Here is a 25,275-nt window from a genome sequence, read left to right as displayed (position 1 = left end):
CAGAAGAAGATATAAGTCTGGAACACGGCTATCCCTTTTCTTTTTTTGAGCTGTTGTGTGGCCTACGTTCAGCTCAACATCTGAGGTACTGCATTCGTGCAGTAAAAAGGACACGCCAGTGAAAAACGCCTGGATTAAAAATAATAATAAAACCCTTAACCCGCTTGAGGAGCGAAAGGATCGGCGCTGCAGCAGCACTGCAAGGGAGACACCGGCGGCAGACCACTCACTACACGACATATAGTGCGGATATCCGGGCCAGAGAAAGAGGAGCCATCGTTCAGTAGGGTTTGACAGACCGTTAGGAATAAAACACCCAAGGAGTCGCGGTATCATCCGGTAAGTCTGACCCGATAACGTCCAGTTTCGGGGCGTGTGAGTATAGCAGAGGTTATATCGTGCAGCCGTCTTTCGAGAGACACTTTATTAAGATAATATAGCCCCGCACGAAAAAAAAAATGTGTACATGTGCTAATGTCCCAGTGGGCCACGAACTACCGTACCATAAACGATCCGTACCGCGGTGGAGCGAGCACACCGGGTAATAACAACAAAAAGGCGCCATGCAGGAGTGTTTAGAGCATTAAAAATGCACGTTTTGCTACTAAATACGATGTTACGCTAAATTTACGCAGTCTTTCCGACGGGCGTCGGTAGCGCGACGTAACTTGTTTTGTTGTTCGGGTTTTTCAGCGATCACGTTGTAGCCACCACGCGACGTGTAGCCTGTTAGCTTAGCGTCACTCGCTGCGTTTTTTTTCTGAGTGCGGTGGTGTTCAAACGTGCGTTTCATTGACGGGAATTACCGCCTGGCCTGTCGTAACCGCACTATTTATAACCGCACGGTGGACGGGCCACGTTACACCGAAGGTTTTTTTTTTTATTAACAAAGAGCCCCCCTCGCTCTCCGGAGGGCCTCGGCCCATGTGGCCAGCTCAGGGCTCCGAGGCACGTTTTATGCGCACTAGGCCACGGCCTTAGCACTGCGGACAACCCAGTGGTGCCAATTTATCAGCAATGCATGACATAAGCACTTCGTGGAGTTATATTCCGTCTGCACACTGCGGCCAGCTCTTGTTTGCGGACGGCCTGTACCCCCTCCGAGCGGAGTGGGTGTACGTGTGTGAGCCGATGAATGTAGTGGCGGTGGCCCAAGGTGTTTGTTAGCTTAGGCATAAGTTAGTGATAAGAGTGAGACTTTTTCCAGCTTGTGCTGTTTTGTACTAAGGTAAAAAGCTTACGGGTAGAACTTGGCTTTATGGATCTGGGGAGTGTGGATTGCAGTACATAGGAGAGCTACGGGACAATCGGTAGGATTTACATCCCGCAGAAAAACCCGGGTTTGAACCTGGGTAGAGGTAATAACCCGGGTCCCACACTGCCACGTACCCTTTTTTCCAAAGGTCCCAAACTCAGTCCGGACAGCCAGATAAGACTATCTGTATATGTATTATGTTGCGTTAACACCTTTACCGGCTCTGTGTGGGTGTATTAAATCAGTTTAATGAATTAACCCGAAATAATTTATTCACGCCATACGCACACAGAAACACAGCTGGTGCATCAAATACATACTATAATACTACAACTTTTTAATGGCCTAGCCATCGCATTCAATTTCATGGTATTGTGGTTATAGCCGGCCCGTCACTTCAATTGAATGACAGGATAAACTTGTATGTTGATCTGGGTAATTGACCATGGACCCCTGCATTAAAGCTGCTGTAGGGAAGATTCAAAAGGGCAGGATATTATAAACCTTCCGCCCTAGTAAAGTGCAGCATGTACTTTGGATTGACAGCCAAAATATTTGTCTCCTCCCATAATATGTTGGGCGTTTGTACTGCATGTCCTTTGGCTACTAAGTATTCATATTGAAGCTAGGGTGTGCAATTTATTTTGCTTTTTTTTTTTCTTAACATACCAACAGAATGGTTTTTTATTTTTTTTATTTTGCTCTGACAAAAAATCAGGTAGCTGCTTTGGTTTGTAGCATCCAACCCAAATTAGATGGTCGGATAGCTTACCTACATGTACTCTTTGCCTATGCATTCATTACCCATGACTGTAGTCTTCCATAAGGCCTCGCAACCTATTGCTAAAGCTAGCAAGCTAGTCATGCATTTTGAGGGAGTGGTTTTGGAGGGAGGTCTGAGGGGAGGGTTGGTTTTTATTTTTTTTCTGACTGAATACTTTCAAAATCTGTACAACTTTTACGCGCGGCAGAATTTGCATGTAAGCAGCTCTGAAGATCCGGTCATGTTTGGGACATGGATCTGCGCAAACGTGCTGTAGGCAGATATCAAAATACAGCTTTAACAGGTTTTTGCTGTGCATGCAAACATACTGACTCGAGGCCATTAATCATGCCAGCCCAACTCCCGGTACCATTGCATAACGGCGAGCGGACAATGTATACACGCCAAAATGTGCTCAGTTTGGTATCCGTTTATCCGTTTTTGATTATCAAAGCAATAACCAATTGGGCCATTAACTTGACTCACTCTTTGTCTTCTTGTCCCTCAAACATGGCAGATTCAGCAACCATGCAAGACACTGAGTTCCACAAGGCGGATTCTGGGGCGTCCACCACCTTCCCCATGCAATGCTCATCCCTGCGCAAAAACGGGCACGTGGTGCTGAAAGGCCGACCCTGCAAGATCGTTGAGATGTCCACCTCCAAGACCGGCAAGCACGGCCATGCTAAGGTCAGTCTGTGGGCAAAGGATGGGACCGTATGAGAGGCTAATGATGCCAAGACCTGAGCTAACCTGAGTTGGTACGCCTGCGTAGGCCATCATTGTCCTTGTCTGTAAGGAAGGAGGGACATTGCTGCTAACTATCCACCTCGTCATTGTTTTGCCTTTCTTGATTTGGCTTGTGTCCAAGCATTATTATTTTTTTGCTATCTATTGTGACAGGACTTTAAATCACAGGACAATAGTTGTACTATTAATGTCTGTTTGTGTGTAGTTCACCCCTAACAAAAGGTTTTTTGTCTTTGTCAGAATATTGTGCATATAGTTATTTTGAACACGTATGTTTTATCTGTTGTGCAGGTCCACATGGTTGGTATAGATATCTTCAATGGAAAGAAGTACGAGGATATCTGTCCATCCACACACAACATGGACGTCCCTAACGTCACCAGACTGGATTACCAGGTGGGTGTGTGCTTGTGTGTACGTTTTGTGAAAACCTTGTTTTATTCAATCTGCCTTTTCATTGACGTCATCTCTCTCTTTCTTTCTTTGTGTCTCTCTCTCTCCCCCAGATGGTTGGGCTGGAAGATGGCTACATGTCCTTGCTTAAGGACAACGGAGACCAGAAAGAGGACCTCAAACTGCCCACCAACGATCTGGGCAAGGAGATCCAGAGCAAGTTTGAAGCAGGGGACAGTTTTATGGTCAGTATCAGCACAACGTTTACAGGATCTGAAAAACTGCATACGCACTCGTCCTCCAAGTAACCTCGGGTGGAGTCGAGTGCTTTCATATCCACCCAGTCCAGTATGAGCCCTTGCATACACGCCAAACTTCTTCAAATGGGCATATTTGAAACTAGAGGGAGTACTATGGCAAAAATGGACCTGTTCTCAATTTAACCCAAAACATATTTATTTTGTAGTTTTGAACAGGTTAGAATGATCTTAAAAATAGTATCAGTGGTATTTTATCATGCTACAGTGTTATGGGGGTCAAACAAGGCACAAGTAATCACCAGTGCACCGATTGCTGACAAGCCCTTTCCTTAACGTCCGTGTATTTTCTCCCTGTCCAGGTCACCATTCAGACCGCGATGGGGGAAGAGGCCGCTGTCGGCACCAAGGTTCTGAACGAATAAATGGCAACCGCAGGTAAATCGACAGAGCTCCATGTGTACCTGCACCCAGCCGTGTATCAATCCCCCCCCCCCCAAGCCGACCCCCGATCAGAGGGAGTTAAACCTATGATCACGCTATGGCTTTCCTAGTTCAACCGGTTTCGTTACGGGGACAATCCCAACAGAAGCAGTCCATTGGATGGTGTTCGTACCCCTCTAATCCCAGACACTAGATATATAAACCGCGTTGGGTGTCTTGAAAAGCACTTTATTATAGGGGACGTTATACCACCAGGTGGGAGTGTGATTAGCCATTACAAGCCGTTTTGAAAATGTGCCGCTTCTGACATCACAGGTGGGCATGTCCACCTAGATTTTCAAAACGGCTTCTAATGGCTAATCACACTCACACCTGGTGGTGTAATATGTTGCCTTTAATTCATGATTAGCATTACTACCACCTGTTTGTCCTAATTTGCAGTTAACCCGGCACCAATTGCCACAGAAACGGCCCTCTCTCATCTCCTTAAACGGCCTTCTTTGTTTCAGGGGCAAACAAGATGGATGTGAACCTGGGGAGAGTACAGGAGGGACTGCTTCCCGGCCCACTAATTCTCCATTCCTTTATACTTCCTTGTCTCCTTTACACATGCATATGACAATGTCATGACAGTAAAAACATTTGTTTCGATTGGTCCCCGATTTATCAAGGGCTCTGATTAGTTCCGTTTTTGTATTTTCGTTGGAGTACATTCAAGTGCACAGCGATAAACTATACGCCAACCTGCGGAATCAACATTGTCCTTCAAAGTGGATGTTGTGTGTTTTTGCTTTGCATTTCTTGTCTTGTTTCTTCACTTGTATATCGCCCTGTCTATTAAAAAATAAACCCACTTGAAACAGCAGAACCAGGTGTCTTTAGAGATTAACAGCATGGTGGGTATTCAAAGCGCGCCTCGTAAAAACACTACTGGGCACTCCTCGTACGAGGACCCAGTGACCCAGCCATCATTATCGTTATCTATTGCTTTGAAACGGCCTTAGACGGGGCGCGAATGGAACAGGTTGGAGAAAAGACGGGACCACATTCGTCGAAGGGAACCGGTGTGTCCTGATGTGTTCTAACTTTGTGCTAGGATTCATTAGTGAAGTGTCGTGGCGTTTTGGTATCCTGACTTGTTCATAGAAATGTCCCAACTGTGCAGAATGTCTCCCCAGCCGAAATTAAAGACCATGCAAATTGTTACTGTGGTTTGTTCTTTTATTTCAAAGCAAGGTCAAGAGATCCGACGTCGTCTCATTGGCTTTCAGTACGAAATAAAGAAATATCGCTCAAATACAAAAGCCATGTCTCTGGAACAGTGACACTATCAAACTTTTGAAAAAGATAACGGGAACATTTGAAAAATAACGGGAACATATTCAACTAAATAAAAACCAGTAAAGGTGACAGTCATGAGACAAGACGTTAAAAAGGAGAAACAAGCATTATTTGACAACTAAACTCGTCCGTGGGGGACATACACACACACCCCCCCCTCCCCCCCCTCGGACTTGTCCATACAGGCTCCGCATCGGGGCGTCGTCTGGATCTCCCTCGGTGGGGGAGGGGGGTGGACTACTTGCCGTGGTGATAGAACCTTTGTGCTCCCTGGGGGTGGGAGAGGAAGGCGTGGCGAGGAGCGGCTTGGGGAGAGCCCTGGAATGGCGCCTGGCAGAGGAGGGACACGTGTTTAAGAGCCTGGTCAGTGAGCACGCTCTGAGGCTGTCAAAGTTTGATAGTATGGGAAACCCCACCGCTGGGTTATGCGGTTTACTGTTAGCACGGTAAATGATTAACAGTCGGTGGCTGAGAAGAATAACCTGATTCATAGGGATTCTTTAGATAGTTGATAATAGGGGCAATGACAGCATAGTGCAACATTGGACTTATCCACCATATCGTTTTTTTTTTAAGTACACAAAGAAATGTGTACTTTAGTTTGTCAGACAAGGTAAGTTAAGTGTGTGTGCTTGCCATGATTTGATTTGAGAGACTAAATAAACGTATCAAACAATCATTCTGCATACTACCCTAAACACACATTTGATTAGACTCACCTTGGCGCTAGGGATTTGGACCGCCATTGACGGCGTAGGCAGCAGGCCTGAGGCCGTGGCGTGGAGGGCCTGGGGGTGCATGGGTCTCAGAGCTCCCTGCAGGACGGTAACCACAGGAGAGCCAGGCTTTGATCAAGAAATGGGGGGGGCAATTTAACAGTATTTCCTTTCATTGGGTCTAAATTACAAGGGTACTCTATAGCACAATCACGTCATCTCTTCCAGGTTTGTGCGTTAAATCCCTCTACTAATCTGCAGCGGTACTTTAAAGGTGTAGGTGATATTTACGTTCTAAACAGGAGGCAAAAAGCGAGAGGAAAATATTGAGATGCCCTGATTGGTTTGAAATAATCCAACTCAAATCGATAGCCTTGTTTGGAAGCAGGCAACCGTGCTGAGTCACAGAGCATTACACTCACTTAACAGCTGAAGAATCGCTTTGGCATTTCTTACATTAAAGTCATCATAGCTCTTAAACCTTACCTATAGCACTTTTAAGTACACATCACTTGCTCTTCCTCTGTATAATATCCTGTCCATGTAGTCACAACGAACGCCAAATCTCACATCAACATTAATAAACAATAATCAAATAAACAGGGGTAGGCCTTGAAGAGCCAAACTCTGTTCACCCTAGCAATTATATATAACTTCAGCTGTCACATGTGGTTAGCACAGTCACACGTGGCATCAATGCTCTTTTGTGGTTATCTCTGGGTGGACTCACGGCGTCAGTGAAGCCTGACTGTTGGTTGGCGTGTTCCAGCTGCTTCTGCAGGGATATACCTGCTCCAGGGATGAAGCCTGCAAAACAAATGAGGAGTCACCTTCCTGGGCTTTCACATTACAGTTGTAGTGTGGACGGCCGTGGAGGGTCTCAGTACTGACCGGGCTGGGAGGTGAAGTGGCTGTGGACCGGGTAGCCGGGCTGCTGGTGGGGTAAATACTGCATGGCCTGGAACGCAGATGCACCTAGTAGTGGGGGACCAGTAGACAACACACAGTACAGTTAGAACCCTAAAGATCAGACTGATCGGACCGAGTTTGTGTGCGAACCACAAGGGGATATTTGCCCCCAAGAACCCTGGACGATTTACTTTTTTAAACTTTATTGTATATATACACCGTTTTGCCTACCTTTGCACTATTCAGAATTACTTTGCACTATTTAGAATTTATTTATTGTAAATATTACTTATTTTATTTCCCCTAATTTAATCCTTTTCTACTTATTGCACCATGGGTCAGAGACAAGCGCAATTTTGATTAATCTATTTGTCTTGCACATATTTTGGAATTGACAAAAAACTGATTTTGAACTTTGATATCCTAAACTTCACAAGAAGGAATAACTGACAACTACATGTGAATGATAGCATTCACAACCTAGGTCTTTAAATCCTGTGTCGTCAAGAGGGCCTACGGTTTTTGCCACGAGCCAATGGGCCGCTCTTAAAGACACGAGACCGGCGCACCTCTGATGGTGGAGCTGCCGGCGAAGCTGACGGGAACGGAGGAGGGTCCGGGGGCGTAGCTGGAGGGGTGCTGGGACTGGGCCACACTGTAGGGCTCGTGCACCCCCTGGCTCCCACTGAACTGGCCGTGTTCCGCCGGGCCGGTGCTGAACCCCGGCTGGCTCTGGTAGTGGCGTCCCTGATGGGGGGGGGGGGGGGGGGGGGAGGTGGGGAGGTGAACGGAAGTCATGGTGGGTGTGCCAAAGATTCCCGCCGAGCGAGGACATAATGGGGGGGGGGGGGTCTTCTCACTAGCCGTTCCCTCAGAACATGCTGGTACATGAATAGATATGCAAATTACTATTCTAGGTATGGGACACTGAGTAGTGCCGCCTAGTGTGGACTATGATAAACTGCAACTGCTACTAAAAGAACTAACAGAAACCGATGAATAATCCCACAGGTTATTTTAATTTCAGCCCAAAAATTTAAACATTAAAAAAATCTATATTTTCGGGCATAAAAATGCCAACTGATGGATAACATTGTATGCGAGAACAATATAATATGAAACGCCGTTTGACGCATCCCAGTAGTCGGTCAATGTGAATATTTGCACATACCTGCCTCGCATCGTTTGACCATGAAGTTTTGCATGTAACTAACTAAACCAACTAAACGTAACTAAACCAATAATGCACTAAAACATCCTTGCTGTTCAAATAATAGCTATTGCACTTACAGGGATCACAGGTGTTGGGAAGAGCTGTTTACTGCGTTCACCCAGCAAGGCCCCAGGCCGACTATGGCTGACTGGACTGCCTAGAAGAGGGGGAAAAAAAATAGTCAGAACAACATGATGAACGAGACCAAACCTGAGTACGAACGACGAGAGAGGAGGAGAAGATGGAGCGAGGGGAGGGTGAGGAAAAGTGGAAGCTCTCACCTTGAATGCTGAGGAGGTGCTGCCCTGAGTGCATGGGCAGACTGGGCTGGTAGCTGGCGGAGGTCAGTGTTGTGATGTCACTAGTTGGGGTAGAGTCAGGGTGGAGCGGGGTAGGGGGTCGGGGAGCAAGCAGAACACGCACTCCAGTGAATACAAAGCGTATGCCGTGGTCGGCTGGAAGGTGGTGTTACGGGCGCTGTACAAAGTCACTCACTACCTCTGCTCCTTCCGGCGTCGCTTCTCCTCCTCGTGGAGCACCTTCTTGAGCTGCAGGAAGAGCTGGTGCTTCTCCTCCTGCAGGCCCTGCAGCTTCTCGCCCATCTTCATCACCTGCACAGCAAAGGGAGATAGGAAGACAGTAGTCAGTGCCCGGGTTGTGACGGCTGCGCTACGGTCCTTTGTTTGTTTTCTGTGGTCGTGGATGCGCTACAAAGTAGGGGTGCCACCTGTGACTAAGAGAATATTGGTGATATTTTACAAACTTAAGTCTATCTCGGTGATACATTACTGCAGTTTGCGTCTCCTCGTGTCCATTTCTTTCCAACCTGCTCTTTGGTTTCCTCCAGTGACATCCTCTCTTCTATTTCTTTCGTTCGTTTTCTCTCCTCCTCCTCCTTCATCTTCTGCTCCATCATTTTGTCCACCTCCTCTTCCTCTACACCATGGACAGATTTGAGCGATGCAAGGTAAGTGTCACGTACATGCTTCGTGATCTCGAATTTACGGGAGCGAACCAAAAAAAATGAAGACATATTTAAACAACAACGACCTTGTCTCTTGCGTTCTCTTTCCCTCATGATGTGCTTATGGAGGGCTCGGGCCATCGCGTTGGAAAGCTTCGGTCTCTCCAGCAAAGCGGGCATGGTGACGGGTAGTGGTGGTGCCAGCTTCCCAGGAGAAGAAGACACAACAGGGTCACAATGAGACGTGCGTGGAAACTGCGTTTGAAAGGCGGTTTTCCGGTGGAAAATTCCTACTCTTAATGCATCGATTGTAACGTTGTACCCAATCTAACTATGGCGTCCAATACTTAGCTTGGTGTTATTGGTAGGCATTTTAAATAAGGAGTAGAGGTGAAATTGCATCGTTTACTGTAACATTTGTGTTATAAAAATGGTGCCGTGCTAACTTGACAGCTAAGCTAACCTTAGCTTCAGCGGTACATTGTAGTCTTAAGCAGTGTGACAATCGTATAGAAAGGGCGTCTTACTTTCGTTGTTGTATGGGTCGTTTACCATAAATGTCACCGTCGGGATACTTGGATTATAGTGAGTCTTGATGTATACTTTGTTTAAAATAGATATTCAACCAATTAAGGTTCAAACTTCGCTGCAGGACGTAAATATTGTTATAGTGCACTTCCGGGTCAAAGATTACATCGGGTTTTCCTTACAACGGCATTCTGGGGGGTGTAGTTTATTACGGCATGAATGTTGCAACACCCATTGTAGGCAAAACATTAAATGCAAAGCGTATGATATATAACTTCCAACCAATATTATTTTTAATGATACAAAATAAATCAGATCTCGATGTGAAAGGTATGTTATAAGGTGATATATAAGGTATGCTTGAAAAACCTTAAACCAAATTGGTAGGCATAGATGATTCAGCAAAATTCCAATGCTAAGGAAATAAAATCCAAAGACATGAGATTATACCAAGGGGATTCTGATAAATATTCGTTTCAGTATGAGTGCAGTCCTGTTTTATTAAAAAAATGTATTTATTAATTATATACAGGAGCATATACATGCTCAGAACAACGTCTGAGAAATGTTTATATCGTGTTACATAACTAACCTGGAGGGCAAAATCCTGAACTGTGCCCCAAAAAAAGCTGTTTGCATGCATATATTGTCTAGTGTACTTAAATTCAGAGTAGTCATGTTCTTTAATAAGGCAGATTCTGATGATGGGAGTCCAGTTTCATAACATGCTCATCATTAATTGTCAATAAAAACAGGAAACGCCCCTGGCTTTTATCATATTTTATCTGGTATGTTCACGAGTGGAGAGAAAGAGCTATATAATGCAGCTGCATACAGAGTTAAATAATTTTCTTTAAAATAAAAAAGTGGAACCAAAACGTCAAAAACATAATTGGACTGCGCTTTACGACACCTTTATAAACGAAGCCTTCTAAAACATAAAAGAACAATAATTACATCAATAATCATAACAGCATTAAAGTAGGAAACCGACCACTGAAAGCAGGCGTTGACAGTGGAGGACCCATTAGTCTGACATGTTGTTCTACTTCAGTCTAAAATCAGTTCTGAACTGAGGTTATTAACTTGTAAATTAGCAGAGTGTCTGATAAGACTATTTCATTCATTAGACACTCTAGTTTTCCAGGGGAGAATGTCGCCAAAATGTATTGGTAGAATCAAGAATTCACCCAGCCAAAAGCAAACGCGGCTCGGCTAGTGACTAATGCCGTATCTCCAACCCTTGGTAGATGCATTACACTCCAAAAAAAGAGGAAAACAATTATCCCAACTGAATAAGCCGCAAATTATTATCATTGTCACCCAGAATTGATTTTTTCTAACATTCACTCCACACTACAACCTTGTTCTTCCTTCAACTTAAACATAACTACAAAATAACGAAAGACTGGGTTATAACCTAACTTTCTCTCTTTTTTTTGCTTTTAAATGGCATCCAAATAGCATATATATCTATCCATAGATAGATATATATATATGATGCGAAAACTGGCCAGGGAACCACTCAAGCAATGTCCTTGGGGTAAAGAAGCCAGGAGCAGGCGAGCACAGAGTCAGACTGCAGAAAGAGTAATAAAGAGACGCAGGGAGGTGATTGGGGGGTCAGGGGAGCGGTGTCAAGGAGCGGTGGTGGAAGTGCATATGACATATGTACTCTGGGGCCTCGAGGCTGCTGAACTGGATTTAATATTTCAATGAATGATGGGAATACTTTAGGGAAAAGGGGAGGAGAGAAGGGAGGGAGAATGAAGACGAGTGGTGGTGGTGGTGGTGGTCGTGGGATCAAGGTAGTGGGATCAGATTTCCCTTTGGCTTTCTCCATATACGCTCTCGTCACTGTAGGCAATATAGAGGAAAAAGTCCTCTTCATGGTGCTCCTAAAAAGAGAGGGAGAAAATATAAAATACAACATAAGCTTGATGGAGCGTAAACAGTAATTGAAAGTGTTATGTGGGGAACTGTTATAGAGACATATTTTGATCTTGATGGTGGTTCCCCCCCCCAAAAAAAAAAAATCCACCCTTGATTGTCAATCGTCCATAAAAGAGCTTTGTCAGGTCCAGGCTGAGAGCGGATGTCAATAACCCATTTTGCAGGCCCTTTCCACTCTAGCTAGTTGTTATGGTAGTATCGTAATGGTTCACCTGCTGTAACCGGCTACTCTAGTTACTGCATACCAGACTGCTAGTTTTCCAACCTGTCCATCTTAGAAATCAACAGCCCATGTCAAATGTTAGTCATGACGTCAGTCACAGTTAGTTAATCATAATGTTATGAAATACTGCCCATTAAACGTGGAAGTGGTAAACTAGCACCTATAACACAATAGGGTGTTTTGTCTCCTATGGAAAAGGTCCAGTTGGCTGAGGACGGTTGCTAGTAAGACGACCTGTTTGTTTAACCTGCTGTAGTCACCTAGCAACCGGAAGACTACAACCGGAAGGGGACCACCAATGTCTGCTTCACCTGAAGGGGCAGCGGTTGATCTGATCTGGGAGGGGGGGGGGGCTTCTAGGGCTTACCTGGTACAACAGTCCCATGGTGGCTGAGGTGGGTGGAATGACGTTGTTTACGAAGAAGAAAAGAGCATCCTCCGCCCGCAAGTGGATTCTTTTCCGGATGAGGAAGTAGAACTGGCCCACTGGGAAAGATAACATGGCAGGGTTTAGTTTTCAACAGGCAAAACGGGATGCCTTTGGTATTAGGTTACGCCAATAATTGCATACATATATTATGCTGCTGTAATGAGCTAGGTTTACCCGTCAGGTCTGAGGGGACCAGATATTTCTTCTTGTCCAGGTCTCCTATTCTGGCTTTGGGGGCTTTTTCCACGATTACCTGATCGTGAAAAAAAAGAAGAATAGATAAAAAAATATAAATTAATTGTTTACAGATACCGAACATTGAGTCTGTATTGTTTGGTTACTGCGTTTATCCTCTTCTCAAACAAGCAATATTCGTACGGGGTGGTAAGACATGTTATCATGCCTTGTCCGCCATAGCGTTCATAGACGGGCGAGGGTAAACAATCTTGACGTAAACAAGTAGGCCCCATCCGATTGGTTAACAACACCTATTTTAAGGTACTCTCTACCGGTCTCACAATTTCCACACCCTGTCCTCAAACAAACAACAATCGTTTATCTTATATCGACATAGGGTAGTTTGGAGGCATTGCAGTGTAAGGTTAATCCTTCACAAAACGCACAAGAGGACGAGGCTTGCGACGACATATACGAATGACCAGGAAGACAACAAGATGTAAACGATCATTTGATTAGAAAACACAAATCACCCCCCCGTGATCGCAGACAGTAGACCTGCGAGGAGTCAACGCTATGCGGGAAGGCAGCAGCGTTGTGTGGCCTGCGGTGTATTCCGTCAGGCCGTCGGAGGTTTTTAAGACACGGAGAGACACGACAACAGAACAGACACGGAGCGCAAGGTGGCACACCCTTACAACAACGCCATCGGCGTTATAAACGTGGTATAATAACGCACAGCCCGCGATCGAGTCGGGCAACGCGTTAGATCATTATTAGATGGAGGAACAATCGTTGAGGCTGGCCGTGCTAGCCAGCTTTAGCGGAGTGCTAACAACACGGGCTGGGCTAAAGGTGCGCTAACAGCCCAACTTACTGGAACCCGATCGGGATACTTCTTCCTTATCTTCTCGCCCTCTGATCGCCTCTTCTCAAAGGGGTGCTCCTCTTTGTATTGGAACTTCATGGTGTAAGGATCGACAGACGGATGGTCGGTCGGGAAGAGTTGTTTTCGTGTGGTTTTTCAGCGGACGATATATTTTCGGTGTCACTCGGCGAAAACAAACGGTGCTAACTAGCGTTAGCTCGCTACAGCTGTTTTCCTAGTGCGACTAACGCGGAGGGATACAATAACAACATGACTACGTATAACGTCCAAATGAAAGATACACTGCTCTGTTTCTTTTGAAAAAAACACAGTATTGCTGTTTTTTTAATATCATGTATTTTGGCCAAGGTAATCTCTATTTTCTGTCATCGTAAACTCTATCTGTAAAGCTATGAATCCTTTTAAGGGGGACTATATTCGTTTGCACAACGACTGCGCTGTATCTGAATACATAGCGACGGTTGTGAAGCGGCATCTGCCCTTGTCATATGACCCGGGCCCTGCAGTTGCCAGCAAGAAAAACACTCTGAGGAAGTGAGGCAAGATGCTGCATTTGAGAACTGTGGTAGTCTAGCCCTTATCGGTTAAGAAACACAGACATTGGTTATGGTCACGGTCCAACAAGTAAAGACCAACATCCTTAACTTTACCCCATGCACAATAAAAATGACATGGGGTGTGGAATGTGATATGGTATAGATAGGATGACAGCATAAAACCAAGGCATATTAAACGATGTATTTTATCAAACAATTAAATGTAAATAATACTAATTCATAGAATAATGTCAACAGTGTGGATGAACACTAACATAAGATAATTCAGCATAAACAGTGAGTGATCAGAATTTCAGATCACATTTCACTTGATATTGATCGAATTGATTGGAACAGAAAAAAAGAGGACACTGACACACCTTGATTGTGTGTGTGTGTGTGTGTGTGTGTGTGTGTGTGTGTGTGTGTGTGTCACACACACCATTTTAGTTGTGCATTAGTCTAAGAACATTGCTCTAGGCCTATTAGGAAACAAACCTATCCAAACAAGGTTTTGTTGAGTAGGCTATTTATACAGAATAGAGAAGTTTGGAATGGATAACAATATTGGAATGGTTTCAAGATAGTTTTTAATTCAAACCGTACATGAACATATACTATTCCTATGTTTCTCATTTACAAATCCAACAATACAATCATTCAATATTAATTTACATTTGTGTTTAGCAAAGCTTATAATAAACAGAGGTAGAATGAAACTAGTTGTTTTCATGAAATAACTGCAAAAGAGCCGTTCACATTTTTCAACTGCCCATTGGTGTAAAGAAAATGTTTTGAAATTTTACATATAACAGAGTTTGCAAAACTAACCTGTAAAGCGTGCTCTAGTATCAAGTATTTAAACTTTCTTTCCTGGGTCACCCCAGGAGAAAGTACGATGAGTTTTAGGTCTGACCACTAGGTGGTGATCAAGTGTAAATCAGAGTAGAGGGTATGTTGTTTTGTTCTCCTGCCTACTCTTTTTGGCTTCTTCACAAACGAGCTTAAAGGTACAGTAGGCATTTACTTAGGCAACATTCTAACATAGTTGTCAAAGTTGAAAATCAAAAAATTCTATGACAAAAATATACTGCAACTGTGGCTGTCACAGGCCTGTTCAATAATTTCATTCAATTAACTTATTGGACGGTTTACCTGCCCATCTCCCTTACTACCAGACTACCTGCATGCCCTCAGCCCGTGCACCCATTGCACATAGCCAGGGTCTTCCACGAGGCTTGACAGACCTATTGCTAAACCTTGCGAGCTAGTCACGTGTTTGGAGTGGCTTGGAGGGAGGCCGGAAGCGAAGGGTGGGATTTTTTCAGTTGGATACTTTCTTGGATGACGTACTTTGGCTAGTTTTTCCAAATGGCATACTCTAGCTTTAATGTCTTAATAAACAAGGCCCAAATGTTAAACACCAAACGTAGACACTGTAGATTAAAAAGCATGAAAAACACAGAAGATAGAGTTGATTGATACTGACAAGTGTTTTATTAGTAACACAGACTTGGAGACAGCCGATAAGAAGCCATTTTATGCTTTGACAAGACTGAGATTGTTGAGAAGGCATTTAAAAGATGGCAGGTAAGACGGTTGAACCCATACAGTATGGGGAGCAGGTCAATTTAAAAAGGGGCAGGCTGAAAATATGAATCGGATACAAAACCAACTGCAACAAAAACAAGAATTAAGTGCAAGTCATTAAATGAAATTAGGATGGTATCACATGGTAAAAGGGACAGGCGCAAAATGTCATGGTATCCAAGTCATAATATAGCATAATAGCAGAAGAGGAAACAGCAGAAATTGAAAAAGTGACAGCAGTCATCTCATTAACAGCCACTTTTTTTTCTTTTTTTTTTAAAGTCCAGTCAATATCACTGAGTCACTTACAGAGTTTGAGAAAGTGATGAATGTGGTAAAGGAAAAAAATAACGAAAGAAGGAAGAATATCAGTCTGCTCAGATGTTTTGTCCGGAAAGACTTCTATGGATGGTAGGTAGCAAGCAAAAATTCATCACATCACATACATTTATCCGTCCTGGTGAAAAAAAAAATATATAGAGAAGTACCTCAGAAATTTCCGTCAGATAGCACTAATCACCGCTGGGTCTCGGGCGATTGATCTAAAACCTTTGTCGTCGGGGTAAACTGATGGGGTGGTCGCCGTCTACTGAAGTGCAATGTTCAGAGTGATGGAGAAGAGCCAATACGAGATAATTGTCCTTTGTTGCCACACTGATAATCCTCTTCCCCATCGTCATCAAAACTAAAAGTTTTAAAAAGACTACACGGAAACGCGGCAAGCACACCCTCGACCCGCGCACGCACAATGGCACCTCCGGGCGCGCCGAGGTCAGTGTCAGGAGCGGTAAGGCATAGAGGCTCCATTCTGGTTTTCAAAAAGCAAAAAAAAAAGAAAAGAAAAATAATAATAAAAAAAAACTAAAGCCGGCTCCCTATCGGTTCCCCGAGGAGTCTTGAGCTCCATCCACCCCCAACTGTTCATCCCTTCTCAGGCACGTCGCCCCCAGCCCCCCCCCATTCTCCACAGCACCAGAGAAGCTGTTCAGGGGAGAGGGGCCGAGTGGCTCAGCCAGGCGGGGACCCGAGTGACGAGTATGGGGTGGGTGTGTGTGTGTGGGGGGACGGGGGGGGGGGGGGGGAGCCGGCAGAGGAGGGTGGGGGGCCCCTCAACAAGCCAAAGGCCCTCCTCGTTGGGCCTATGACCAGAGTCCATGCAGCTGGAGGTTCCGACTGAGGACGGAGCGAACGTCAGCGGTGAACCTGGGGGACAGACAAGCAGAACAAGGAGCCGTGTGAGTCTCCTCCGGGCTTGCGGCCACCCCACTCACAATGTAAACGCCAACATGTGGTGCACGTGAAAGCCAAAGGTGCCTGGTTACCTTAGTGCATCCAGCATAGGCAGCAGATTAAGAAGTGCTGTATCACTAGGGTCGCTGAACCAGGACTTGATGGGTATTGCATTGTCTGCAAAGAAGAAAAGAAAACAAATATAAAAAAGGTGTATAAAAGAACAGTGCATGATGTGTTACTCTGGGCCTTGTCTGTCAGGTTGGGTCTTCTTCCAGTTCTACCATTCCGGGCTGTGTGTCATTAAAATCAATTCTGACATAAGTTCCAGTCCAGCCAGAAACAATATGATCTTTTTCCAAAGGGCTGTGTATACACTGATGACTTGTTGAGACTGTGGTTGGCTTTAATGCGCTGATCCAAAATCACAATAGCGAGTTTGTATTGCAGCGGGCCAGCAGGTTCTGTTGGCCAATACGTGACGCATATCACAAGGTCACATATCAATACCGACAGGGCCTCGTTAAAGCTGCTTGTGCACAGACAACACAGCTAGCTTTCACTTCCCTTATACCCATGACAGAATCAAAAAGCATACTCCAAGTCATTTTCAGGCTCAAATACCTCTCAAGGGCTGCACAAGTGAGAAAGGGAGAGTGAGGGAAGGGTCCCCCAGATTCGGTTCCCGACTAGGTAGATGCCATTTCAACCTTGGGTTTTTAAAAACTAATTTTGGAGAGATTCTAACGAGATTTAGAGAGCTGTGAGCTTGTGTTTCAGAGACCTCCATCCAAGTGCATGGCTGTTTGTTCCTCTTGGTGTCACAACCAGGAGGAGATTGGAGCCAACATTTGGCACAGATGTCTCATGAGGTAATGCTTAAAATAACTAGGATCGCTGACCTAAGTTATAAAAGCTTCAAAATGATGATGTGTATGATATGAAAGGTCATTATTCATTCATTTGTGTGTACCTGGATGGCTCCGGTAGGCGCCAGGCGAGTTGTCCAGGATGACGATACTAGACAGGTCGGCGTGGACCACGGACAGGTCTTTAATATAGCTGCCTAGGTCCAACGTACAGTGCTGCCGAGGGGACACACAGACAAGGCGTTGGACGCAATGCAATACATACAAATAAACAAAAACCTAAACAAGGTTGTGGTGAAGCACGAGTGTATGCCAGATGACATTATGGAAAACAGTTGATATAACTTCTTGAACTATAAAAGGACGTCATTTTACTAACATTTTGCTCTGCATTCGTGCCATAATTTGCCGCAAATCAGACTGAATAGGGAATTTAGCATTAACATTAACATTCAAGTTGAATCCAGCAAATAGTGACAATGCCGAATGGTTGCCACCCCTATGGTACCATATTCAATGCCACAAACTGGTGATGGTTTGTACACCGGGTAACCGAAGAGTGATGGAGTACCTGTCTGTAGTATCTGCGTTTCAAGATGTTCCTGTTGTTGTCCAGCTTATCCGCCACCGCCGAGCCATAGATCTCCATGCTGGCCGTGAACACCACTAGCTCATACCACTGGCTCACCTGGACATGGGGACAATTCATCTTAGCGTCTCAGGACCAATAAACAGACATGGGTGAAGGCCACATGAGTCCTGGGTCTGCAATAACGGCCCAGCCAAGAGTTGCTACTCGCTGATGGTTCTGTTCGGCATCGAACAGAACCAAGGAGCCAAGAAAAATATAATAATCGCCAAAAGAAAAGCCAAGAAATATTAACTTTATACAATCAATTTAATTTCTGTTGATTTACTGATCGTCGTTAAATCCCAGCTGCCAGATGTGAGTAATTGTAATTGTTGGCAGTGGCGGTTAATAAAATAAAACAAAAGACAGCTAACTTTGTCCCTCTGGCTTTTGCTTGTGGAGTTTTCAGTACAAAATGTGGACATACCCTTGATCACGGAGGTGTGATAGTGGGGCAGAATACTTGTGTAAATCATTAAGCTAATGATGGGTTTGTATGCATGCCATCGGCCCTCATAAGAGTCATGATGAGATACACCTGCGTGGATCCCAACTATTATACCTCTGTGATTAAGGCCTATAATAGGGGGTCGTTAGAAACCGCAAAGAAATACATTTCTGTCACTCAACTGGGAAAATGATTACAGGAAACTTCAAAAGGGCACTCACCACTTCTAGAAAGAAGTCCACATGTGGCCTTTTGTGTACAAAAAATCGGACTGGGTGTTTATCAATCACAACCTGCGAAAAGAAAAGGGAGAACATTGAATGAGAGGCTAGGAACATCTCAAAACAAACTCAACTTGTTCCTGTCGCGTGGGCTCGTACACACCTTCAAGATGAAGTCTGGCGGTGTGCCAGGTCTGACTGTGGGTCTAAGGACCCCGTCGTGGTGCGAGTGGATCAGCGTTTCATCCAAGTCCAGAACTAGAATCTTCCTCTTCACAGCATCTGATGGCACACAAACAAGTCTGAATGAACACTCTCTTTCTGTAGGGGAAAACGTGTGCAGGCAGTGTAATCTAACACCTCGGAGGGATGGGACCACACATGATTTTCTTCAAGGACACCTACAGGGTGCACATGCTCCCCAGGGCAGGCAGACATGAAGAAGCCCATACTAAAAGAGATACTATAATGGCATTTTAAAATTATGTTCTCTGCGATGGCTATAAATAGCATTGATCACAGGAATACAGGGGCATCAGGGACCAAACAAGAACCAACTCCCGTTCAAAATGTCACATGATGACATTTAAGCTGAGCTTGCGTTTTATCATTAGAAAAAAACACATGATTTGTCCTATGGTTAAAAAACAAAAAAAAAAAAAACACCCAACAAATATGTAAAATCATTCAGACATTCTCAAAACTAGAAATCCGGATGACGGTGCATGACACATACAGACGGCATTTACCTAAAAGGACCTTTTACACAAATGTCTCCTGGGGTGAGGGTGAATGAGGTGAATTTACATAAGGTAAGGTTACATGATGCCAGAGGGAGGCATCTCGTCACACCATGTGTCTGCCAGATCAGCACTCCCGGCCTCATAACATTCGTCTTTGCGTTACTCGTACCCGTTTACTGCTGGTCGACTTTGGGCTCTTCTACACCGAATATTACCATTCTAGAAAGATATACTTCCAGTTCCAGTCAGCTGACTAATAACCGAGTCCTGGGTATATATGAGAAGAGACTGATAAAGCATACTCACTGAGTCTGTTTCTGGATATGGGGGAGAGAGGCAATGTGTCATAGCGCACTGTCTGGTACTGGATTATCTGAAAACACAGAAAATCAATGCACATTAAGTACTGAAAACAGATAATGTGGTGCAACAACAGTACACGTTATCGACGCAAATAATTGTATCAACAATAAATGAAGCCGACTTCATGTCATTTTTGAAAAGCAGAAAAATGAATGCCAATTCAACCTATAACCTGGTTGTTTGATTATCTCATTTGTAAGAACGTGTTTGCATTTTCCTGGAAAATAACAAGATCAAAAAGACGGGACTAAATATTGTTTAAGGTTTCTTTAAGGGCAAATAAAATACAAATAAAGCTTGATTTACCTAAAAATCCAATAAAATAGAACCATCTGTGCTGGGGGCAGGATGTCGAAAATTGTTTAAACATTATTCTAGACAATATGAAGTAATTCCACTCAGTCATCCACCCTGTTCCTGGACAACCGTGCCATATTAGTGCTGTGCTAACCCGTTAGCCTTAGCGCTCACCTCCTCCCCCTTACCCGCCTTGCCGGCTCTGATCTCATGGAAATGACTCCAAAGAGTACCCTCAGTGCTGGGGCCCGAAGGCTCTGCTCTTTGCTCCGCCGGGGCTATTTATACCCCCCCCAGCTGTCTGCGGGTGTCAGCGGAGCAGGGTGATACGGTGGGAAAGGAAGCCCTGCAGGGTGACTTTGGCCGGGCCGGGCTTGCTTGGCAGTACCAGGAGCAGCCGGCGAAGGGGGGGGCCTCCACTCACAGCAGCCTGGCAGGGGGTGATGCGAGGGGAAGCCCGTTGGCAGCAGCAGATGTGGACACCGTGAGACGGCCGCATCAGCTCTCTGGTGACTCCACCTGGCCATCAACTGATGACCAGGTGCAGTCAGCTGTTTGTAGCTCATGTGCGAGTGATTATATTATTAGGTAGGCGTTAAGGTACCTGGACGTCACATGGTTGTCTAGATACAGAGGAGCAACTTCCTTTCGTGGACTCACAATCACAGGAAAAGGCGTTATGAACTCTGGGGCATGACAGTCCGGATATTCATAATACAACAGGGGTAAAGTCCACCACTATCACCCTGGGTAGCCGCTCCAGTCTGGGAGCACCTTGACCCTTTTAGAGAACGGGCTTCTTGCTAAGATGTTGGCGTTTGTCTTTCTCAGAAACAATAACCATGTTAAGGCTTGATGTACAATTAAGCCTCATCAATAAAGAGCCATTTGTTTTTTAATGTTGGGGAATTGAAATGCTAGGGACACTTTGCCTTGAGATAGCAAACCTAGTGCACAATGGCAGTACTAAGAGTGAAGGAAAGAGAAAGAACAGTAGAAGCTTTGTGCTGAAAATATCTGGGAGAGTTTATCCACAACCTGGACTGGACTATTTACTCACTATGCTGACACGTGACTACAAGTTCCCAACAATAAAAGATTTAGACATACCCCTAATACCAGGATTATAACGAAAAGGCAGTGCTCCAACTGGGACTTTAACTGTGAGGCAGTGTAACAAAGTCCATTCAGCATCGCAGATGCATATCTATAAACATCCCAACACCTGTGTGCATAGCTACACGCAGTGGGCCTCAGTCAAATGCCATGTCTATTGCATTGCCAAAGTTGAATCTCAAAGAAGGTGAAAGTGCATGAGTGCATTGGTTCATTCATTCATCTGTTGCTACGGTGTTTACTGCTCACGTCAGATAGTCTACCCCTCTGGTAAATGTGAAACGTAGGCCACTGACAACTTGACGTCAAAGCCTATCAAAATAGTTAGATACAAGTATTAAAGTTAAACTCTAGCTTTCATTTTAAGTTTTTGTGAGGGTGGCTGACGATTTTTCACCCATTGTGAAAAGTAAATGATGCATCCCGTTTTGTTCAAAATTGGAGGGAAGTGTGTGAACTTAGGCCATTACACCCGTTGAACATGACTTTAGCATTACAGGCATTACAAAGGTTCATACAGGTTAATTTCAAACTAGTATAGGCTCCCACCCGATAACACTTGATATCATGCTCACCGTTCGGAGGTTTTTTCTGAGAATGTACAAAATGAACCCCCATAGTCTGGACGTTACATTGAGGAAAGTGCGGATGCCGAGTAAACACTGTCGGGTCTTGAGCATGTTGATCCGCTACTGAAGACCCCGCAGGAAGAAGAAAACGTATATTCTGGGTCGGTTTCGGAAGCTGCACGAAGATGTGAGGTAAATTGAAAGGAACTTGCTTGACAGCGATACAAAGTCCGTCCGGTTATCCGCAGCAGCCGAACTAGCAGTTCAAACAAGAGGCCAAGCAAACGTGTGAGTACCTCGCTCTGCACACTTGTGGCCCGACTCTCACCGAAGATAATGCACAAACATTGTACCTATAGTATAGTTCGTAAGTTACCACGTGTACGCTTTACCACGTACACGCTACAGGACGTCTGCGTCTCCAAGAGTCTCTCCCCGCGGCTCGTAGACAAGCTGGCCCAAAAATCGGTGTAGCAATTAGCTATTAGCCCGCTAGCTATCAATAGCTTGACAGGGTGACCACCTTGAACCTTTGAAAAATACGATACAACTTTAGGTCTGGGCGTCTTTAAGTGTCGAGCCGACTCGCTATGGTTTCATACGACGTCCGATATGGCTAAGGGTTTTCCCGGTCCTTCAAGTCGAGCTAGCCAGCATAAAATCTGTTTGTAGTTCACTGCAAATCCGGAATGAAACTGCGAGCCGCCATCGCCGTCTTGCCGTCACTTCCGTAAAGAACGAAATGGTTGCGCGCGGCACGTCCACGTGGAAAGAAAATAAACAGACGTGGACGAGCGGTTACTGAGTTTGAATTTAGTTTTTTTTTCGCCCCAGGAAATGGAATTTCAAAAGATTAAGGGTTTTATTATGGAAGTAAAAAGCCGTGGTAGTACGGGTGCCCGTTTTGATATTAGATATATCTGCAGGAAATCCATAAATAACCTATTCATTAAACTACTAAAGTTATTCATTATATTCTGTTCACACACTAATTTGATGTTTAAGACTGTACTCTATAATCTAGACACAATCAAAACATTCAATAAATAAGACACCCACTTCAGTATACCGACCGGCATTTATTTGTATCATAAAAAATATACAGGCTTTTTCCCAAAGAAAGGTCTGCAGAACTGAATCCAAAGAACCAAGTAAATGATGGAAAGCAGCGTGTGCTTCCTTGCAATATAAAACTTCAAGGCAGGGCATAATGTAAGACACATCAGTGGGTTTTTATAAACTAGATGTCGAGGTCATCGTCGGGGTCCTCCTGATCATAGTCATCGTTAGCATCGGGCTCATAATGAATCCGTCCGGACCCTGGCCCTGGGCGAAGCAGTGCGGATTTTCTGTCAAAACAGAAAAGAAAAAAGAATAAAGATGCATGGTTGTGGTTGTCTTGATTTGTTATAACAGGGGAACATTTTCATAGAAAGTGGTTGCTTTCATAAAATGTTGGTTACTTTTCTTTGCTGAAGACAAAGGGGAGTGCTAGCTTCTCCTTGGCTTGGCGCTCCTGGTCTGACAAGTGGAGGTTGAAGGTCAGGTTGGCCATCGGGTCCACCTAAAGAAACAAAAATATAAATAACCACTCAGCCTCTGCAACCCTTATTCCAGTGAAACCACATACAGGGATGAGTAAAGCAGGTCCCGCACCTCGGCATCACCAGCATCTCCCTGCCCGGATCCGACTGGTACGGGCCTGCTCTGCACCTTCACAGTCATATCGTCACTTATGCTGAACCTCTCCTCCTGGGGACAAGCAACTGTTTTCATGAATGAGGTTGATGCATTGGCACAAGAACATGGTGACAAAAGACAAGGCTATAGAAATATAAAAGCTTACAGCTTGCGATATCTTTCCAGATTTTGCACGCCTGATCGTTTTCGCCATGGCTTCATGGCATTGGTGCCCGGGCGCGACGGTTAGGACTGAAGTGGCGAGGTGGCATATGCTTCCCACCATGTTGTGGTGATGCATGTCAGAGTGCAGCAGGCCAAGAGTAGTCTTCACAGCTCCCCCTAGAGCACAGAGGCGACATCATGTGTTAGATTAATACATGAAAGGAGGATTCAGGTGAGACAATAATGTAGAGAACAAGAGTAGTGTTAAAATATGTAATGTCGCCATGGTATGTTTGGGATTGCCTCATCTCTGATCCAGCGGTCATACTATGCAGAAGCAGAACTTCTGGGGTAGGCGGCACTACCGAAGAACAATGATGAAGCTTTCTATAAGGCGGCTACAGAATGTTGATTTGCAATGTTTACAGACCGTTTTCTACAGTTTACTACAGCTAAGTGCTCACAGATTCCCGTGTCCAGCAGCACGATTGGTTGAAAATATGTAGTAAAAAAGGTGAAATGCCCATTTACCTAGATTTGAGCTTGTGTGCCATCCGACTTTAGATATGAATCTTAAATTACATTATTGAGAGTAGAGACTGCCCAACATCATCCATGACAGAGCACGATCAGATACATAGAAAAAAAACATTTTTGAATATGTGCAGACATCTAAATGATGACTTACCCTTTTTCAACTGTTGTAGAGTTGTACATACAGCAGAAGCACTGAGATGTCTCAGAATGAATGAGAAGGAATCGATGACCAGGGTAACCGGCTTAGAGTGCTGATTCGAGGTCAGAAGACTGTCGAGTTCTGACGTGATGAACTGGTGGACTGTGAAAGGGGGATTTTCATTCCAGCCAAGGGGGTCATGGAAAGCGTTGTGAAATTTTAACCTGCATTCAAAAATAAAACACAACAACAAAAAGGTATATAATCAAGCTCAACCGAATTCAGTGTTATATGCCTATACATGCTAGCAATAAAAGGTGTCAAAATGGGCGTACCTTTGGAGGCATGAATGATCCAATTCACGTTTTAGCTCCTCTTCATGAAGTTCAAACGCTAGTAAATGGACAACTTCATCCCTAAAAAAAAGATCGATAGATCAAGCAGTTAAATCATTACACGGACTACAGGGAATGAGAAAACGAAAAAACGACTGAAGCTCACCTCTTTAATGCCGCTTTGATAAAGCCCATCAAAAGGGCCCGCCCAGAATAATGTATAGAATCTGCAAATGTAGATGAATGATCATGAGCAATGCTCCTCGCATATTATACAACCATTCGCAATGTCAATCCGTGCAGGGGAACAACAATTTACCTTGTATTATAATGAGCCCTCCTCCCTCAGTTCCCTGGATCAATTCGAGCAACATGACAGAATCCAGCCCAGGTAGCTTCAGCTAGCTAACACAAATTGGACACGCCAACGTGTATATATAGTTCATTCAGATATACAAGATCAGAAGAAGGTTTGTCATAAAATGACACACGTCTGTATATAAATCCGACTGATTACCGATGGTATATACATGTCGAATTTCATGACATGACTGCTCATACTACCGCCTATACAATGCTCCAAGTAGCATGGCTATACCCG

At 44.5% G+C, this 25,275-nt stretch overlaps 5 protein-coding genes across 9 annotated transcripts; 1 reads left to right on the top strand and 4 right to left on the bottom strand.

The window, feature by feature from the left end:
• Positions 1–36: 36 nt before the first annotated feature.
• Positions 37–5,065, top strand: LOC311368593 (eukaryotic translation initiation factor 5A-1-like). Its single transcript, XM_084487397.1, has 6 exons — positions 37–339; positions 2,536–2,708; positions 3,060–3,164; positions 3,275–3,406; positions 3,781–3,856; positions 4,372–5,065. Exons 2-5 carry the CDS (start codon positions 2,547–2,549, stop codon positions 3,841–3,843), a joined length of 462 nt encoding a protein of 153 aa, XP_084343523.1. The 5' UTR covers positions 37–339; positions 2,536–2,546; the 3' UTR covers positions 3,844–3,856; positions 4,372–5,065.
• On the bottom strand, positions 5,063–9,681 carry gps2 (G protein pathway suppressor 2). Of its 3 annotated transcripts, none has more exons than XM_084487395.1 (11): positions 9,533–9,681; positions 9,092–9,209; positions 8,868–8,977; positions 8,537–8,652; positions 8,323–8,402; positions 8,119–8,198; positions 7,398–7,575; positions 6,811–6,894; positions 6,650–6,726; positions 5,923–6,018; positions 5,063–5,533 (listed from the first exon to the last, which is right to left on the bottom strand). In XM_084487395.1, exons 2-11 carry the CDS (start codon positions 9,183–9,185, stop codon positions 5,441–5,443), a joined length of 1,008 nt encoding a protein of 335 aa, XP_084343521.1. In that variant the 5' UTR covers positions 9,186–9,209; positions 9,533–9,681; the 3' UTR covers positions 5,063–5,440. The 3 variants fall into 3 exon arrangements, with proteins under 3 accessions (XP_084343521.1, XP_084343522.1, XP_084343520.1); XM_084487396.1 differs by having other exon boundaries at positions 8,540–8,652; XM_084487394.1 differs by having other exon boundaries at positions 8,868–9,209.
• Positions 9,682–10,298: 617 nt separating this feature from the next.
• On the bottom strand, positions 10,299–13,396 carry gabarapb (GABA(A) receptor-associated protein b). The gene is made up of 4 exons (XM_084487590.1): positions 13,194–13,396; positions 12,314–12,392; positions 12,077–12,195; positions 10,299–11,431 (listed from the first exon to the last, which is right to left on the bottom strand). The coding sequence occupies exons 1-4, from the start codon at positions 13,281–13,283 to the stop codon at positions 11,351–11,353; spliced, it is 369 nt and encodes a 122-aa protein (XP_084343716.1). The 5' UTR covers positions 13,284–13,396; the 3' UTR covers positions 10,299–11,350.
• Positions 13,397–15,038: 1,642 nt separating this feature from the next.
• On the bottom strand, positions 15,039–22,526 carry LOC311368301 (CTD nuclear envelope phosphatase 1A). Of its 3 annotated transcripts, XM_084487094.1 has the most exons (9): positions 22,172–22,526; positions 21,825–22,074; positions 19,780–19,846; positions 18,894–19,012; positions 18,731–18,802; positions 18,002–18,118; positions 17,535–17,646; positions 16,654–16,738; positions 15,039–16,534 (listed from the first exon to the last, which is right to left on the bottom strand). In XM_084487094.1, exons 2-9 carry the CDS (start codon positions 21,927–21,929, stop codon positions 16,471–16,473), a joined length of 741 nt encoding a protein of 246 aa, XP_084343220.1. In that variant the 5' UTR covers positions 21,930–22,074; positions 22,172–22,526; the 3' UTR covers positions 15,039–16,470. The 3 variants fall into 3 exon arrangements, with proteins under 3 accessions (XP_084343220.1, XP_084343219.1, XP_084343221.1); XM_084487093.1 differs by having other exon boundaries at positions 21,825–22,526; XM_084487095.1 differs by lacking the exons at positions 21,825–22,074; positions 22,172–22,526 and adding an exon at positions 20,322–20,348.
• A 351-nt stretch (positions 22,527–22,877) lies between these two features.
• elp5 (elongator acetyltransferase complex subunit 5) lies at positions 22,878–25,267 on the bottom strand. The gene is made up of 8 exons (XM_084487220.1): positions 24,994–25,267; positions 24,841–24,901; positions 24,675–24,755; positions 24,352–24,563; positions 23,665–23,840; positions 23,475–23,570; positions 23,282–23,382; positions 22,878–23,167 (listed from the first exon to the last, which is right to left on the bottom strand). The coding sequence occupies exons 1-8, from the start codon at positions 25,046–25,048 to the stop codon at positions 23,059–23,061; spliced, it is 891 nt and encodes a 296-aa protein (XP_084343346.1). The 5' UTR covers positions 25,049–25,267; the 3' UTR covers positions 22,878–23,058.
• Positions 25,268–25,275: the final 8 nt, after the last annotated feature.

The sequence above is a fragment of the Micromesistius poutassou genome (genome assembly GCF_964030765.1).
Source record: "Micromesistius poutassou genome assembly, chromosome: 23".
NCBI lineage: Eukaryota > Metazoa > Chordata > Actinopteri > Gadiformes > Gadidae > Micromesistius > Micromesistius poutassou.
The sequence above is the reverse complement of the archived record's forward strand: the minus strand, read 5'-3'. Positions and strand labels throughout refer to the sequence as shown.

Excerpts from the sequence above, each read along its gene's own strand:
- LOC311368593 (XM_084487397.1), top strand. The coding sequence starts at position 2,547 with ATGCAAGACACTGAGTTCCACAAGGCGGATTCTGGGGCGTCCACCACC. Across the intron at positions 3,165-3,274 it reads TCACCAGACTGGATTACCAG|ATGGTTGGGCTGGAAGATGG; the intron begins GTGGGTGTGTGC and ends TCTCTCCCCCAG. Across the intron at positions 3,407-3,780 it reads AAGCAGGGGACAGTTTTATG|GTCACCATTCAGACCGCGAT; the intron begins GTCAGTATCAGC and ends CTCCCTGTCCAG.
- gabarapb (XM_084487590.1), bottom strand. The coding sequence starts at position 13,283 with ATGAAGTTCCAATACAAAGAGGAGCACCCCTTTGAGAAGAGGCGATCA. Across the intron at positions 12,393-13,193 it reads AGTATCCCGATCGGGTTCCA|GTAATCGTGGAAAAAGCCCC; the intron begins GTAAGTTGGGCT and ends TTTCACGATCAG. Across the intron at positions 12,196-12,313 it reads GGTCCCCTCAGACCTGACGG|TGGGCCAGTTCTACTTCCTC; the intron begins GTAAACCTAGCT and ends TATCTTTCCCAG.
- elp5 (XM_084487220.1), bottom strand. The coding sequence starts at position 25,048 with ATGTTGCTCGAATTGATCCAGGGAACTGAGGGAGGAGGGCTCATTATA. Across the intron at positions 24,756-24,840 it reads ATCAAAGCGGCATTAAAGAG|GGATGAAGTTGTCCATTTAC; the intron begins GTGAGCTTCAGT and ends TCTTTTTTTTAG. Across the intron at positions 23,383-23,474 it reads GAGATGCTGGTGATGCCGAG|GTGGACCCGATGGCCAACCT; the intron begins GTGCGGGACCTG and ends TTGTTTCTTTAG.
- gps2 (XM_084487394.1), bottom strand. The coding sequence starts at position 9,185 with ATGCCCGCTTTGCTGGAGAGACCGAAGCTTTCCAACGCGATGGCCCGA. Across the intron at positions 8,199-8,322 it reads GCACCTCCTCAGCATTCAAG|GCAGTCCAGTCAGCCATAGT; the intron begins GTGAGAGCTTCC and ends CCCCTCTTCTAG. Across the intron at positions 5,534-5,922 it reads TCCAAATCCCTAGCGCCAAG|GCGCCATTCCAGGGCTCTCC; the intron begins GTGAGTCTAATC and ends CTCCTCTGCCAG.
- LOC311368301 (XM_084487093.1), bottom strand. The coding sequence starts at position 21,929 with ATGCTCAAGACCCGACAGTGTTTACTCGGCATCCGCACTTTCCTCAAT. Across the intron at positions 19,847-21,824 it reads TCAGAAAAAACCTCCGAACG|ATAATCCAGTACCAGACAGT; the intron begins GTGAGCATGATA and ends CTGTGTTTTCAG. Across the intron at positions 16,739-17,534 it reads CGCCTACCGGAGCCATCCAG|ACAATGCAATACCCATCAAG; the intron begins GTACACACAAAT and ends TCTTCTTTGCAG.